This window comes from Neomonachus schauinslandi, chromosome 9, assembly GCF_002201575.2.
Source record: "Neomonachus schauinslandi chromosome 9, ASM220157v2, whole genome shotgun sequence".
Lineage (NCBI taxonomy): Eukaryota > Metazoa > Chordata > Mammalia > Carnivora > Phocidae > Neomonachus > Neomonachus schauinslandi.
Genome location: NC_058411.1, coordinates 74,064,506 through 74,082,420, shown reverse-complemented (window position 1 = coordinate 74,082,420; position 17,915 = coordinate 74,064,506). Strand labels below are relative to the sequence as shown.

The window sequence follows — 17,915 nt, the reverse complement described above, 5'->3', positions numbered from 1 at the left end:
CTAGTCTATGTAGGGGTTTTCAGAAAGTCATTAAAATGTAGAAAATCTGGAAAAAGTGATAATTTAAACTGAGAGTTTTGAAGATATAGACATAGAGAAAGTATTTGATTCCTATAGAAAGAGAAAAGATGAACATTTCTGAAAAATACATTTAATTTATTAATTAAAGCAACATTCATTCACATTAACAAATTTATTTTCAGCCAGAAAGGCACAAAAGATAAGAAATTCATTGTAAAAATTTGTAAACAGAGTTTGCAGGCATAGAGTGCATCTCCACAGTGATTTATTGTTTCTATCATGAGTTTATGAGTTTATGAACCATGAGTTCAATAAGCCAATGAGTAAAAGAGCCAAATGACCATTAGTCAAATGATTTGATCTTTTGCCTCTTTCCCCCTCCCTAATTTAAAATACTCAGGTGCATGGAAGTTGATATACTTTTCAGCAAATTGCTTTAGGGTAATTTCTCTATCAGCTATACTGTATTATCACCCCTCTCTTTCTCTCTTTTTAAGATTTTACTTTTTATTAGTCAGAGGGGGAGAGAGAGAGAAAGAGTGAGTACAAGCAAGGGGAGTGGCAGGCAGAGGGAGAAGTGGGCTCCCTGCTCAGCAGGACTTGATCCCAGGACCCTGAGCCGAAGGCAGACGCTTAACCAACTGAGCCACCCAGGTGTCCCTCCCCTCTCTTTCATCCCAAAGAGTTGTACCAATGATTTCACTTATTCCTTATTGTCCCCAAAGTTATAATAAAACAACCTTCCTAGGAAGTTTTCAGACAAGACCATAAATGTTTCTCAGTGTCCAAGTTTCTTTCTTTACTTCTTTCTCTCTTTTTCTCTCCCCCTCCCTTCTTTCCTTCCTCACTCCTTCCCTTCTTTCTTTTATTCTTTCTTCCTTCCTTATTTCTTTTATTCTTCTTTCTTCCTTCCTCCCCTCACCCTCCTTTGTCCTCGTCATTGTTGCCCTCCTCCTCTTCCTCCTTCTTCTGAATAGTGCTGTGTATCTAATACTTTGATTTCTGAACAAAACTCATGACCTCCACTGCTGAGCCTTTTTGCCTGTTCTCCTGAATCTATTGTTGCTGGGTTCTTGACTGGAGTTTTCTTTCTTGTCCCTTTACACTGTGTGTATAGATGGTCTCTGAACAACCAACAAACGTTTGACAAATAGTTTTTATGTTTCCTTGGCTCCTAAATGCTTATCATCTTTGTATCTAGTGCTTTCCTCTGACACAGTATCACACTTGTGTGCAGACTGACTTGACTCTTACCTTGGCTCATACACTTGAACTCTGTATATATTTCCAGATTGACCTGATACTGTTGGCTCACTTTTATCTACTTTTCATTATGATTTAGATCTTTTGCTCCCAGCTTTTTCCCCCCCTTTCTTTTCTTCCTTAAAAAAAACAAAACTATTAGTTATGTACACCAAACACACAGAACTAGACTCATACATACAGTCATAAAAGCACATGCATACACCATGTTCTAGTCCTGGAGCACCAAAACAGAAGGCTGTTTGTGGAAAATCTACTCTGAATTTCCATTTTTTTGGCTTAATAGTTCATGAAATATTTAGCTTAACTATCAGAATTAAAAAAAAAACTGAATCAAGAATGAAGATTTAAATTCTAGTCCTGGCTTCAGCATTTACTAGAGGAATATACTCTTAACTTTTGAACATTGATTTTTTTTCCATAAAAGTGAAATGATACCTACACTACTACCTCACAGATTGTTATGAGACCCCAGGGTAACATATATGGAATATATTTGTATATTTCATTGAATACATATAGGTCCTATGTATGTGCATTCACGTAATTCTATCTTTAGCATTATCTCATTTTCTGATGATGTAAGGATACTCAAATCAGTAAGAACCACAGAAGAATTTTACTATGGAAGACTTGGTAAACAAGACAGTGTTAATGAAAGCATTTTTCTCTATGAAATATAAATGATATAATTACCTAGTTGTCTTCATTATAAAGATTTAATATCATCATTGGTATATATTTCATGCAGTAATTGAGCCTACATACTAGTTATACATAGCTTTGAAACTATGTAGTCCTCAGTCTCAAAATACTAACAGAAGAAAATCTTGAGAATTATAAAAGTAATTTTTTAGTTGAATTTGGAAAATTGGAAAATTAAAAGCAAACATTTATATTTATTAATTTAGCCTTTTTTTGAAGATTTATAAGCCCTTTCATAAAATATATCCAGCATATAGATGGATTCAATTCTGTTATGATAGGTGAAATCATGTATTATGATAACTTGACATTTCTTTTATTAAAGTGTACAGTTGTAGTTTGTTATTAATACTGATATTTAAACCTACCAGTTCTAGCTGAGGAGTGGTCTCTTCAAAGACATGCAGACACTGTGAGATCCTGTATATATATTGTTTATCTTTTTTACCTGCAAATAACTGTCATATATATTCATGGGGTAAAAAAGAAAGATGAAATCATATACATAAGGTGCTGACTGGTGATCTACCGCATAAGGGAATTATTAAAATAAACATGCTAGTGTTCCCTAGAGTTCAGAACAAGGACTTACTCTCTTATCATTTAAGTGGATTATGAATTCACCCAAGTCTATCAGCCATGTGAACTTTCTCTAGTAAGTGCTTTGCACTAACTCAAGTGTTTTGGTTGGGCCAGGATGAGCACATTTATAGAAAATGGATCTATTATAGATGATAGACTTAAGGAAATTATAATTCTATCAATTTGATTACATCAGTCTGAATATTTATGATTAATTTGGTAATTGAATGCATTTATTCAAGTAAAATTAGAATAGTACCCACAGTGAACAAGGCATATAAGGAAATTCATGGCATAGAACGGTTCTTAACAGAGACAAATCTCCTTTTACCATGTAAAGGGAGAGAGAGGAGAGAGCTTGAGCAAGCAAGCAGAGGATCCTTTCACCATGGTAATCAATAAATGAGTAAGGGTAATCAATAAATGATTACTTAGTGGATTTTTGCAATCAATCATTCTAAAGATACAGAATTTTGCTAGCCTTTTATAATTATATAGAACTTCATGATGACTCAAAAGTATTAAGAAAGATCTGTAGCAAAACCTTTATAAAACAATGCAATTAAGCAAGTGAGATTCTAAAGGCTAACAGCCGTAACAATATGTGATTGCAGATGAGTTCATATGCTACAGAAATTTTTTTGTATTTATTCTTATATATAAATATTCCATGTTGCTCTGATTAAAATCCTCATGAAAAGGTTACAAGAAAGTGAGGGTAGTAGATATATGATAAATGTGGTGCCACATTCATTTCCAAAGCCCATAGCAAACATTGTTAATAGAGTTCTCATACTTTTTAATTGAACCCCAGAATTTTTTAAAAATTTAGTTCCTTATATAGCCATTAGCAATTAGAATTGCCATGAAAAATAAACCTTTTAAAAATATTTATGGATGAGGTGCTTGGGTGGCTCAGGCAGTTAAGTGTCTGTCTTGAACTCAGGTCATGATCCCAGGGTCCTAGGACCCAGCCCCACGTTGGGCTCCCCACTCAGCGGGGAGTCTGCTTTTTCCTCTCCTGCGGCCCCTCTCCTGCACACTCTCTCCATCAAATAAAAAAAAAATCTTTAAAAAAATATTTATGGTGAGGAAATATATGCCATGGTTTAATGTGGCATTTAAGGAGATGTTTGCAAGAAGATTCTTAAATATAGAAATCAGAAGGATAATATTAGAACAATATTGGGTGCTCTGACTTGATTACCCAAACCAGTTGGTAAAGAATGTACACATAGAATTTTTCAGAAGAAAGTTGAACTGTTTTTTTTTTTTTTTAAGATTTTATTTACTTATTGGACAGAGAGAGAGATAGCGAGAGCAGGAACACAAGCAGGGGGAGTGGGAGAGGGAGAAGCAGGCTCCCCGTGGAGCAGGAGCCTGATGCAGGGCTCGATCCCAGGACCCTGGGATCATGACCTGAGCCGAAGGCAGATGCGAAACGACTAAACCACCCAAGCGCCCTAGAAAGTTGAACTGTTAGGAACACATGGTCTAAGGCCAAATCAAAGTAGGACAAACATACTTAAAAAGGATAAAGAAGGGGATAAGGAGGGAAAATATGTAAGTTTGATATTCAAGGTACATTGTAAAGCTTTTGCACAGCAAAGGACACCATCAGCAATACAAAAAGGTAACCTACTGAATATTTGGGAGTGATATATCCAAGAAGGGGTTAATATCCAAAATATGTAAAAAATTTATACAGCTCAACACCAAAAAAATAATCGAATTAAAAATAGGCAGATGACCTGAATAGACATTTTTCCAAAGAAGCCATACAGATGGTCAACAGACTCATGCAAAAATGCCTGAAATGACCTAATCACCAGGGAAATGCAAATCAAAACCAAAATGACATATCTTAACCTTACACATGTCAGAATGGCTAGAATCAAAAAGACAAGTGTTGGTGAAGACTTAAAGATAAAGTTGTGCTCTGTTGGTGAGAACGCAATTGGTACAGCCACTGAGGAAAACAGTATGGAGATTCCTTAAAAAATTTTTAAAAATTACAATATGATCCGGTAATTCCCCTGCTGGGTATTTAACCAAAGAAAACAAAAACACTAATTTGAGAAGATATATGCACCACTACATTTATTGCAACATTATTTACAACAGTCAAGATATGGAAGCAACCAAAGTCTCCATCACTAGATGAATGGATAAGGAAGATATGGTATATATACACAATGGAATATTACTCAGCCATAAAAGAGAATGAAGTCTTGCCATTTGCAACAGCATGGATTGACTTAGAGGGTATTATGTTAAGTGAAATGAGTCAGAGAGAGACAAATACCATATAATTTCACTCATACGTGGAATCTAAAAAACAAAACAAATGAATTTAAAAAATAAAAAGCAGAATTAGACATATAAATACAGAGAAAAAACTGATGGTTGCCAGAGGTGAGGCAGGTGGGGAGATGGGCAAAATAGGTGAAGGTGAATGGGAGATACAGGCATATAGTTAGGGAAAGAACAAGTCACAGGAATAAGAGGCACAGCATCAGGAATATAGTCAGTAATATTATAATACTGTTGTATGGTGACAGATGGTGCTACACTTCTGGTGAGCATAGCATAATGTATAAATTTGTCAAATCACAATGTTGTACACCTGAAACTAATGTAATATGTATTTCAACTATGCTCAAATAAAAAATTTCATAATAAAAAACCCAAAAAATATTAAAATGTTTTTAAAACTGAGACATTTAAAAAATTTTAAAAAGACATCAAAAGAGATGGTCCCCAAGATGTTCAAATAATTTTAGGTTTTCTATTTGCCTTTGGAAGTCTTTACAGTTTCCACAAATGCATGTATTATTATTTATTTAATATTTAAATATTATTTTATGTAATATTATTGTATTATTTAATAAACTCAGGCTTACTATCTGAAGTAGTCCACTAACTATTCCCTCTGCTTTTACTTTTGCTACATTATATTATCTACTTAAAAGGACAGAGATATATCAAACTGTAATATATATGGGATCCCATCTTTCCCTTTATCAAAACACATTAATAGCTTTATATTGATAATAAAAAGGAATCCACTAGCCTGAAAACTCTGGTCTTTTCCTTTCTGTAAAATCTCAGCATAGATCTTCTCCCTTTTATTCATCAATCTCCTTCACCAAGGTCTCTCTTTAATACTTATACAAAATCTTTCTCACTTAACAATGTCTAGGTACACTGGCCTTTTGCCTGGAATGCTCTTTTCCCTGCTTAAATGTCTAATTCTAGAGCTTTCTTAATGTGTTCGTATAAATGTCTCCCCTTAACGTGGTCTTCTAGACCACCACGCCTAACATAGATCTCTCCCCTTAGTTACTCTCTCTGGAACAGGGACCAGGTCTGTATCTATAACCATGTTATCTGTATTGATTTAGAAATGATTGGTACCTAGTAATATTTTTTCTTTTTTTTATTATGTTAATCACCATACATTACATCATTAGTTTTTGATGTAGTGTTCCATGATTCATTTGTGTATAACAGCCAGTGCTCTATTCAGTAATATTTTTTTAATGTTTCATGAATGATGAAATTCAGTTGAAAAAGCACTGAGTGTCCATGCGATCTGATAGAGCAAGCTACACTAAGCAGTTCATGGTTTTAATCTTTAATATTTCAGCTGATATTGATTCTTAGAAAACTATTTGAGTACTCAAAGATATGTTGGAAATATTTATTTTTAGGCATATTTTTACATTCTACTAAAGATAATTAGCGTATTGAGGCTATATAGTAAGAAAGTATTCTTATCCTCAATCAAATCACAACCCCTCTGTGAAGACCCATATGGTTGACAAATATGGATCGATATTTGAACACCTATTAAGTTACTTAATATAACTTCAGAAATAAAAATTGATACTAAATACCATATAGTGTGCTATCTTCCTAAAGTTACCTATTTTTACATACTGAGTCATTAAAACTTTATAAAATTTTTGTAAGAAGACATATGCTTTTGTATTTTAAACACTCATCAGGATTGTTTCTCTGAATTCTTTTTTTTAAAGATTTTATTTATTCATTTGAGAGAGACAGCACAAGTGGAGGGGAGACAGAGGGGAGCAGCAGAGGCAGAGGGAGAAGCAGACTCCCCACTGAGCAGGGAGCCCGATGTGGGGCTCAATCCCAGGACCCTGGGATCATTACCTGAGACAAAGGCAGATGCTAAACCATCTGAGCCACCCGGGCTCCCCTTTTTCTCTAAATTCTAAAACAAGGAAGTGATGAATGCACACTTATTTACATATTGGATCTGTGCTATGAACATTTTCCATTAGATTTTTAATAAAACTGACCTTAGTAATTGCGTGAATTTTGAGAGAAGCAAATAGATAGTATTAATATTTTCATTTTAATTATTCCGATAAATATGTAAGACTCAAAATCTCCAAAAGGCAGAGAACACAAAAAAAATCAGTTGTTGTAGACATTACTTAGGAAGTGAGCCAGGAACCAAGATATTGGCTGCTGAGTCTCTTAATGGCTGCTTTCATTTCCTGATTCCTCAGAGTATAAATAATTGGATTAAGGAGGGGGGTGATTATAGAGTAAAACACAGAAAGAAACTTATCTACAGAGTAACTATTGAATGGGAAAGCATAGATGAAGATAGCAGGGCCAAAGAAGAGAGTGACCACAGTGATGTGAGCAGATAGTGTGGACACTGCTTTGGAGGATGCAGTGGAGGAGTGCTGCCAGATGGTGACCAGCATGACAATATAGGATATGAGCAATAGAATGAAGCAGACCAGGGAGAGGAGTCCACTGTTTGCAATCACCAACAGTTCTAGGATATAGGTGTCAGTGCAGGCAAGCTTGATGATCAGGGGAAGGTCACAGAAAATGCTGTCCACAGCATTAGGACCACAGAAAGGTAAACCTACAGTGAAAACCATCTGGCTGGTGGTATGTATGAACCCAGTTGCCCACGAGAGCAGTAGAAACACAATGAGTGCCCTGCGATTCATGATGGTCTTATAGTGCAAGGGTTTGCATATGGCAACATACCTATCCATGGCCATAGCTATCAGAAGAGACATCTCTCCACCTCCAAAGAAGTGCATAAAAAACATCTGGGCCATGCAGCCCCACAAGGAGATGGTCTTGCGTTTTCTAAGGAAGTCTGCAATCACTTTGGGAGTTGCAGCAGAAGAAAGACATAAGTCAAAAAATGATAAATTTGCCAGAAAGAAATACATGGGGGAGTGAAGATGGTTGTCAACTATCACGGAGATCACAATGAGGAGGTTTCCTACTATGATGGCTACATAGACAAGAAAGAAGATTGCAAAAAGGAATATTTGAATTTCTTGAGAATTGGAAAGTCCCAGCAAGATGAACTCAGAAACACTTGATGTGTTTTTCAGGAGATCCACATTCATCCTTTTGTACGTTTGTCAGAAGTTGCCTAGATGAGGGAAAAAACAGGATGTCATAGGGACTGACAAATCAGTAAACCTGATCTTTACTTACATCCTGTCTCATATGCAGGCAACAACCCTGTTGGTAATATGACTGTTTGTAGGTATTTTGCAGGAGATATTTCACAGGACCACATGGCAGTAGACAGTGTGGAGGGAATGGAGCCAACTAAATGAAATGTGTGTGTTGGTTAGTAGGGGCAAGGTCAGTTGGACATTTGAGAAAACCTCTCCCTTCTTGTTCAGCTGCAGATCAGACTGTGTGTGAACACTTATTAGAAAGATAGAAAAGAGTTTTGGAAGGCATCAGCAAAATAGATTTTTATCTTTTTCAGGAAGTGCATTTACTGACACATTTTTGTGACATTCTCAGTATGCAGTAAAAAGTTTGCCATATTAGGGGCACCTGGGTGGCTCAGTCAGTTAAGCATCCAGCTCTTGGTTTCAGCTCAGGTCATGATCTCGTGAATGGTGGGATTGAGCCCCTTGGAGGCTTACGCTGAGCCCATGGAGACATCTTCCAATTCTTTCTCCCTCTCCCTCTGCTTATCCTCTCTCTCTCAAATAAATAAAATCTTTAAAAAGTTTTCCGTATTAAATATTGCTGAAATCACATAATCTGCATTATGCTTCTTAAATAGAACTGATTACAGACCATGAGCATATTGTTGTTAGACTGTTGAGTATGGAGACAGTTATATTATTAACTGAGATTAAAGCCTATTACTGAGGAAAGATTAAGGTTTTGAATTGAATGACCTAGATTGATTCTCAAAACTACACATATGCTCATCTACATATTGCTTATCCCTTCAGTTCATTTGATCAGACATCAAGTGTATCCCATCTGTGCATTCTTATCCAGTTGTTGCAAAATTGGATCAAAAAACCATTTTTATCTATTTGTTTTTAAGTTGTATGTTTTCATATACATGAATATATAGACACACCTAAATCACTATTATTAAGACTAGTGAACTTTACCATTGTAGTCTTGTTCCTCGTTCCTCCATTAGTGAGGGGTAAAGACTAAGGTGAATCATTTACTTTTGTAAACAAGACTTAAAAATTTTTTAAATATGATGTATTGTTTGAATAGAGTACCATCTTGGATTACTTAGCTTCCTTGGGCCTATCCACCCTCAACAATTATTTTCCTTGAAGTTCCTTTAACCTTTAACTTTGTCAAGGATGGAAAAAAGTCATGGATATTATGTTACTGCCTTAGGTGGATTCTGCTAAGCAAAATGGACTATTAAAAAATGCACACATTTAAAGGGAATAGGTCAGTGCTCAATCTATATAAATTCACCTATTTAAGCTGTTCATTATTTGTCTGATTTTAGCTCTTATTCCAGTCTTTTTTCTTTATTTTTTTATTTTTTATTTTTTAAATTTTTTTTAATATCTTATTCCAGTCTTATTCCAGGCTTGTTGTTCATGTCCAGTCCTTTCCTTGCTTTTATGAGAGCCTAGACCCAGGCCTAATGCAGATTGTCAGAAAAGAAAAGAATATACATGGTTTCAAGGTACATTTTAAACTTTTAGTTACACAGTTCAAATTTTTAAAAAAATGTGTATTTTGATAACTATAATAAGCATTTAGTCATACTCTCTTTTCTATATATAGTTATTATCATTAAGACACACAGTTATTGTAAATGGCCCATAATCTCCCATTATGTTTGACACCATCATTCAGAGTAGCATAAAAACTTCCTTCTTTCACAAGGAAATAGAACTGAAAATGGAAATCTTTGTTAGTTCTCATTCACAGATGTGAATGTGTATTTCTTCTTTGTGCTTCATACCCTTGCTGTAAGACCATGATTTTACCTAAGATATAGCTCCTGGACCTTCTGTATTTGTCTGAAGTATGCAATAAGTACATTTGCAGGTGCACATGGGTCTGGCAGAGTCCTAGACAAGATGCTATCTCTATATTTGTTTTCAGCTTAAAAGTGTTTAACTACTTGGCCATTTTCAGACTGTTGCCATAGGAAAGTTGAATTTTCTCATATGTTTTTCTAATAATTCCTAACAAATATAATGATAGCATCAATATTTTATGAGTGGTGATATTCTATGATTTTCAAAGTCATGAATCAGGGACTTTATCCTTGCATTTCTATCATTTATCTCTCTTAAAATATTACATTGCTAAAAATAACAAAGGAATTTTCTCTTTCTGTTACATATAATTCAAAGAATAAAATCATTCAACCTGATAAGGATAGCCAAACAATTTGAACATACCTAGATTTCTTTTCTGTAAGAATAATTTACTTGGCCTGGATTGCTGCACTATTATCTTAATTTCTAGTAATCATTTGTATAGTGTTTCTGATTTTTGTATTTTTTTTCCAGTTGTGACAAAATAAGGTATATTCCAGTTTAATTTTCCCCTTTCAGCCCTCCCTTTAGTTATCTTTTTGGCATTTGTACTTATCACTTATGAACACATTTAAGGTTATTAATGAAAATAATGAGATAGATGTGGTATGTAAGTTAGAGTAACAGGTCAGGATTATGTAACCTACCAATTTGCACTTGGACTTCAGAAGTAACATTAGTATGAAATGGATGCTTAATCTTCATCATCCAGTGATTTTATTTTCTGCTCTGAACTTCAAAAGACAGCAGTATATCAATGTATCCCTTGGTAGAAGGCCCAAAGGAGGAAACTTATTTGATTGTTTTAAATTCCTGAGAGACTAGTAGTAAAAAAAGTAATTAGGATGTTAAAATACACTTTTGACTTTACAGAAATGAGACACCATTTTTCATCCATAAAATTGATAATACTTTAAAGACAATTTTCAGTACTCAGGTGGTCAGCGGAAAGAGGACTAGAGTTGAATTATGAGAATTTTGTATGATGTTCATTCTTTTGTTGTAGTTTGATTTCTACAGTAAGCATTGATAAATATGATATTTAGGAAAATATAAATATTCTAGATTATTTTAATTCTAAATTGTGTTAAGGCTGAAATTTTCACATTTAAACTCTAATCTGTCTAGAATTTATTGATAATGTGAGATAATTTTTCATCTTTGCAATTAAATAATAATTCATTCCACTAAGAATTTGTTATGCCTTCTTTGTAACCTTTTAAGTTTGCTGATAGACCAGGCTCTTCTTCAGGTGTGCTCATTTATTCTTTTTCTTCCCTGATAATTTTTGAGGAGGTATTATGTATTTTACTACTCATTATGCTTACAGTATATTTAATGTATGGAAGGGCAAGTCTGCTCTCACTGCTTTATTCATTCACAGTTTTCTTGGCTAGTTTCATATGCTTTTATTCTAAATTAGATTTATTTTCTAAAGTTAAAGCAAGTTCCACTGACATTTCAGTATCACAGTATTAAACTTATGAGAAATGTAGAAAAAATGAACAGAATTACAAAATTGAGTCTTTCATCCAAAAATTTCCCTCTAAATATTTGTCTGCCTACTTATGACACCATAAAATTTTCTCATCTTCATTATCAACACATTTTTTTGTAACTCATTTTTTGTTATAAGTAATTTTGCCTGTTTTCTACCTTGATGCTTTACCTAATGTAATCTTTTTCTTTATCATAATTGATTTTAATGCTCTTGTTTCCATTTTTTACATATTTAAGTGGTAAATGGTATCATTTGTAATTTTTTCCCAGTTCATTGTCTTCTTTGTTTTAGGTTACTTATAAAATAATCTACAAACATTAATAACATATTTTTTTCTAATACATTTCTTGTGCCTTATTGCATTAACTAGAATTTTAGAGCAATGTTGCATAACAGTGATGATAACTGGCTATGGCAGAACTTGTTAGTTTCCCAACCATGACCTTTCCTTCTTTCTTGAAAAAGAAAGCTCATTTTCTTGGAATCAGGTGTCTGTGCACTTCCATGGAGTCTCCAACCCCATGCAAAAAGCTGCATCTCGCTACCCTGAGCCAATCACAGTTTTTCATTTTCCTCACCAGTTTAGCAATGAGTCCAGACCATGTACCAGAGACTGCTGAGTAGCCTTCTCCCATTCTTCATTAGTAACAGACACCTGAATTCATTAAATGACATTGTGCAGCCTTCCTTGCAAGTAAAAGTGGCCAATACCATGAAAGTAGACAGTATTATCAGGCAGCTACTTGGTGAAAATTCTTTATAGGGGCTGACTCCTGGGAGGGTTATGTCTTTCCCTCTCCCCAACTCCATATTTTTTCAGGTCTAATTGGAAAAGTGTGAGTTTTTATATTAATATTAAGTACTATAAATGCTTATAGTTTAATGCTATCAGTTAAATATTGTATTGTACAAACAGAAGGATGTTAAGCAATTACTCAAGTGACAAAATATCTGAGTTGCTAACAGGAAATGTTCAGGGAAAGCAAAGATGAGCATCAGCTGGAAGTTACCACCAAATCTAAGCTGGAGGGGTAAAAGAAGATGCAGTCGTACCATAGTCCAAGGGTGTGGTCATGTATTCATTATCTTCTTCTCCCTTGAAAAACTTCCATAAACATGGAGGCCTCATCCAACCAAATTTATTATCTCATAGCTGTGTATGTCCAAAATCCAACATTGGTCTCACTGAAATACAATCAAGTTGTTGGCAGGACAGTATTCCTTACTGGAAGCTTTGAGGGAGAAACTGCTCCCAGACTCATGCTGGCTATGGGCCAACTTTAGTTCCAGGTGGTTGTAGAATATCATTTCCATTTCCTTGCTGATTTTTAGTTAGGGATTATTCTCACTTTCTATGCATTGCCTATATTCCTTGGTCATGTCTTCTTCCTCATCAAAGCCAGAAAGAGTGCAATGAAGTCTCCTCAAGTCTCATCCTTCCTGGATTCTTTTTTCTTTCTCTGGATCCATGAAAGGTTCAATGCTTTTAAATACTCATTCATTAGATTGAGTCCACCCAGATTATCCAGGAAAATCTCCCCATCTCAACATTTATAAACAATTATATCTCCAAAGTTCTTTTTGCCATGTAAGGTAACATATTCACAAGTTCCATGATTAGGGTGTGGAATTCTTTGGGAGACCGTTATTCTGGTTATAACAGCTTATATACAGAAGTCAGAAGTGTTGTGGCCCATTTCACTAGGACAGCTAGAGCCATGGAAGTGTTGCTGAGTTCCAGAGTGAGCCACAGAAGTACTGCAGATGTTTGGGCTAAGGCAGTGTGAGAGTGTGTGTGTGCATGTGTGTGTGTTCTTTGTTGTCCTTTCCTCCCACCCTGTGTTAATCTAACAGTGACACTCATTTGTAACTGTCTGGAGGTCAAGTGACTTAGGTCCTGGAAATTCAGTCTTCATGGATAAGGGCTGCCTATAATACAAAGCAAATTTATAGAAATGAAAAGAATGGATTGGAAGGAAAATGGACCTATAATGGCACACATCCTTTTATTATTCAGTCTTTCTGGAATAGAAGTGTGGTGTGTGGAATTTTTACAGACATTTTGTGACAAATTATTTTAAAAAGACCACACACACAGGAGGTTTTGGAGTCTCTGGTGATACTGTGGTACTACTATACAAACATTGGACTAAGATACTATGATTTATTTTACACTAGAAAATAAACCTCTATCTGATTTAACTATAACATCATAATCATGGTTGATTACTAGCAGACCAACAATTTTAGTCAAGGACATGTGATATACAGTTACTTATAGGGATGTTAAGTGAAATTTTCAATATTCCTAAGATAGGGCATAAGGAAAACAACATTTTCTCCTCCCAGATTTAAGTCACTGTGAAGGATAAAGTGTGAGGACGAAAACCTCATTCACTGAAGATGGCAGGGTCCTGCCACATTTGCGAATTTTTAGGGGAGTTTATATAGGGCAAGTATGCTGAGACATCAGCTTAAAAGTTAAAGTATTGCATCTTGTACCTCAGTCATTATACCACTAAGAAGAAAGCATAATGTCTGGTAGTCCTCTCCAAGTTCTAGAGGCAGTATATTCTAACATGTATATATTACTTATTTATTGATTGACATGAGGGTTCTAGTTTTTGTGAACTTAGTTCAGGAAAGGCATGTTAGCAGATACAGTACAGAGTGAAAGGAGCCTTACTTACCACTAGGGCCATATGTCCAGGCAAATTTTACAGTATTAAAGTTACCTATGCTGGGAAATAGACCATTTATAAGGTTTTCCATATCCTAATAGGAGAATCATAATGTAGTTTCATAAGATTATGTAGCATGGCTATGCCATGTGCAGCAGAGAACTATACATGAATTGGAAATCAGCTCCTGCTGTTCTGCTATGCCCACATAGGAATGGATCATGTTACCATAGAACTTCAACTGACTGTCGAGATGGAGCTGTTCTTCATGTTTGTGTTCTTTCATACTAAGACTGACTATAGAGTATCACAATTTTAAAATTATATCCTGCTATCTTGGGATGGCATCCTCTCGGATGTAGTGTACACTCTTATTTAATGACATTATATGTAATTTGTTCCCAGTAAGAACAATCTGCAGGTTTTTATAGGATATTACCCATTCTTCATTCCCTGTAAAACAAATGTAGAATTTATGCTTTCTTTTTCCACAGCTTCAAGCTCTCTAGTTCCAGAAATTCTGAAATGTTTTCACCAGTGATGTAGTAAGATTTCTATTAACCTCAAGCTCAATCACTTTTCAATTTTCTTTCCCAGAGACATAAAGGCAAAGAAAGGTGTTACCATCTTGTAAAGGGTAATTTACCTTGATCACCTGAAGAGGTAGTACTTCTACTATACAATGTTTAAGTAGGATCATGGAAGATTTTTTTTTTAATCCAAATTGTAATGTGGAGTTGAACTATCCTATTTCTGAGGTGAAAAAAATCCATTGGATGGTATTACTTCCAGAGATGACATTGAAGAAGAAAAGATTAGTGAACATGAAGACATAGCAATAGCACTATACAAAATGAAGCATGAGGAGAATAAAAATAATTTTTATTATATACATCTCTTTAAAAGGTAAATGACCATACACAGCAAAAGTAATAACAATATATTGTTAAATATATTACCTCAATAGATAATAGTAGACATTAATATAAAACAACATAAACACCAGGGCCAAGAGAAAGTGAATGGAAGTATACTGTTGTAACTTTCTTATATGATACCTGGAAAGATATAATATTGATGTTAGACTGTGATACAGTAAAATGTTCAGTATGTATTTGTAAACCTAAAATAAACACTAAAAACCTCAAGAAAAAGATAGCTAAGAGGTCAAGATTATTAATATGAAAAAATTTAACTAAATAATAAGTAGAAAGAAAATATAAGTAACACTCAAGTATCCAATAAAATACATAAAAAAGACAAAACTGAACAAAAACAAATGAAACAAATATAAAATAAAAACATTGTCAATTTTAACTGAAACGTGTCTATAATGATATATATAAAGGAACTAATAACCTATTTAAAGGCAGAGATTATTGTATTAGATAGATATATGTTGCATACAAGAAACCACCATTAATAATAAAGACCTATATAGATGAAAAGTAAAAGGATAGTGAAAGAAAAACTACTTTAATATGTTCCTATTTAACCAGACTGTGTTATATCAATTTACTCTTTAACTGTAACAAATTACCACAAACTTAGTGACTTAAAGTAGCAAAAAAAAATTTTTTTTAAGATTTTATTTATTTATTTGACAGAGAGAGACACAGCGAGAGAGAGGGAACACAAGTGGGGGGGTGGGAGAGGGAGAAGCAGGATTCCCGCGAAGCAGGGAGCTCGATGTGGGGCTCGATCCCAGGACCCTGGGATCATGACCTGAGCTGAAGGCAGACGCTTAATGACTGAGCCACCCAGGCGCCCCAGCAAAAATTTATTATCGTACAATTCTTTAAGTCAGAAGTCTGATCCAAGTCTCACTGGGCTACACTCAGAGTGTTGGCAGAGTTGCATTTCTTTCTGGAGACTCTATGAAAGAATCTGTTTCCTTCCCTTTTCCAATTAACCAAAATGAAGCAGGAAATGTGAAAAAATATAAATATAAAACATCTGACAAGAAAGCAAATTTTAGGGTGCCTGGGTGGCTCAGTCGATTAAGTGTCTGCCTTCGGCTCAGGTCATGATCCCAGAGTCCTGGGATCAAGCCCCACATCGGGCTCCCTGCTCGGCGGGGAGTCTGCTTTTCCCTCTCCCTCTGTCTACCGCTCTGCCTACTTGTGCTCTCTATCAAATAAATAAATAAAATCTTAAAAAAAAAAGAAATCAAATTTTAATCCAACCATATTAGTAATAATCCTATTACATGTCATTCATTTTACAGGACTATTGTCATGCATTTACATATATATACATATACATATATATATGTATACACACACATATATATATATATACACACACACAACCCCAACAATACATCATACTATTTTTTGTACAGTCAGTATTTTGTACATACTTACATATATTAACATTTTGGCAAGCTACTACATTCCTTTTTGTGGTCTTGAAATGTACCAATTCATAAGATCTTTGTACCCTTGTACTGGTCATCCTCTCTTTCTAGAATTTTCTGTCCCCATGTAATTCCATGGGTGTTTCTTTCAGGTTGTCTGGATATCAGCTAACCACCACTCTAAAAAACCTTGCTTAACAACCAAAAGCAAAGTAACTACCATCTCCCAGTCAAACTCTATCATAACACTATTTTTTATTTGCTTCAGAGCACTATCTCTTTTGGATGTTATGGGTTGTTTTCAATTTAATAGTTTAATCTGTGTTTACCTACCTGTATATGACCCCAAGAGACCTGGAATCTTACCTGCCTTATTCACATAGCTAGAATAGTGCCTGAAAATTGCAAATACTTAATAAATGTAGTATTTGCTAAAATGACTGAATGATTCAGTGCATTAATGAATAAGTGGTTTAATTAATTCCAACTGTATTTTCTCCTTTGTTGCTTGTCTCATTCTTCTATTTCATTCAGCAAACCATGTGACGATTCAGTAACTTCTTCATGGAAGCTTTCACTTCCTGGTTGCGAAGGGTATAAATCACAGGGTTCATCAAAGGAAAGATGACTGTGTGAAAGAGAGAAACCACTTTGTCAGCTGGAAAAGCTCTGAATGGGCGAGTATAGATGAAGATGGCAGGTCCAAACATCAGAAACACAATGATAATGTGTGTGGTACATGTGGAAAGAGCCTTATTCTTCCCTTCAGAGGAATGTCCCTTCACATGGCAGAGGATGACCACATAGGAGGCCAGAAGTCCCAGGAAGCACAGCAGGGTGAGCAGGCCACTGTTGGAGACCATCAGGAGGTCCACCACAAAAGTGTCTGTGCAGGCCAGCTTGATGACCTGCGGGACATCACAGAAGAAGTTATCTAGCTGGTTTGGGCCACAGAAGGGCAAGCGGAGAATAAGGGCTGCTTGTACAATGGAATGAGTAAAGCCCCCAAGCCACAGAGCCAACAGCAAGGCGTAGCAGACTGTAGGGTTCATGACAGTGGAATAGTGCAAAGGACGACAGATGGCGATGTAGCGGTCAAAGGCCATCACAACAAGAAGAAACATCTCCCCTGCCCCCAGGAAGTGCAAGAAAAAGAGCTGAGTGATGCAGCCTCTGTAGGAGATTATTTTCTTCTCAGAGAGGAAGTCCACCAGCATCCTGGGAGCCACAATGAAGGAATAGGATGCATCTAGGAAGGCCAGGTTGCCCAGAAAGAAGTAGAGGGGGGCTGTGAGGCCAGGGTCTGATCTGATGGTGAGGATGATGAGGAAATTTCCAGGGAGGATGATGAGATAGAAAACTAAGACTAGCACAAAGACCAGGAGTTGAGCGTGTTGAGACTGGGTTAGACCAAGGAGGATGAATTCTGTCACCACTGTTCTGTTCTCCCTCTCCAT

General features: G+C 35.5%; 2 protein-coding genes across 2 annotated transcripts; both read right to left on the bottom strand.

Annotated features, from left to right (window-relative positions):
• Window positions 1–7,037: 7,037 nt before the first annotated feature.
• Window positions 7,038–7,985, bottom strand: LOC110585537 (olfactory receptor 4K13-like). Its single transcript, XM_021695720.1, has one exon. The coding sequence runs from the start codon at window positions 7,983–7,985 to the stop codon at window positions 7,038–7,040; it is 948 nt and encodes a 315-aa protein (XP_021551395.1).
• A 9,003-nt stretch (window positions 7,986–16,988) lies between these two features.
• Window positions 16,989–17,915, bottom strand: LOC110585372 (olfactory receptor 4N5). The gene has a single exon (XM_021695577.1). It carries the CDS (start codon window positions 17,913–17,915, stop codon window positions 16,989–16,991), a length of 927 nt encoding a protein of 308 aa, XP_021551252.1.

Bases quoted from the DNA above. Each gene is read 5' to 3' on its own strand.
- LOC110585372 (XM_021695577.1), bottom strand. From the start codon at position 17,915: ATGGAGAGGGAGAACAGAACAGTGGTGACAGAATTCATCCTCCTTGGT.
- LOC110585537 (XM_021695720.1), bottom strand. From the start codon at position 7,985: ATGAATGTGGATCTCCTGAAAAACACATCAAGTGTTTCTGAGTTCATC.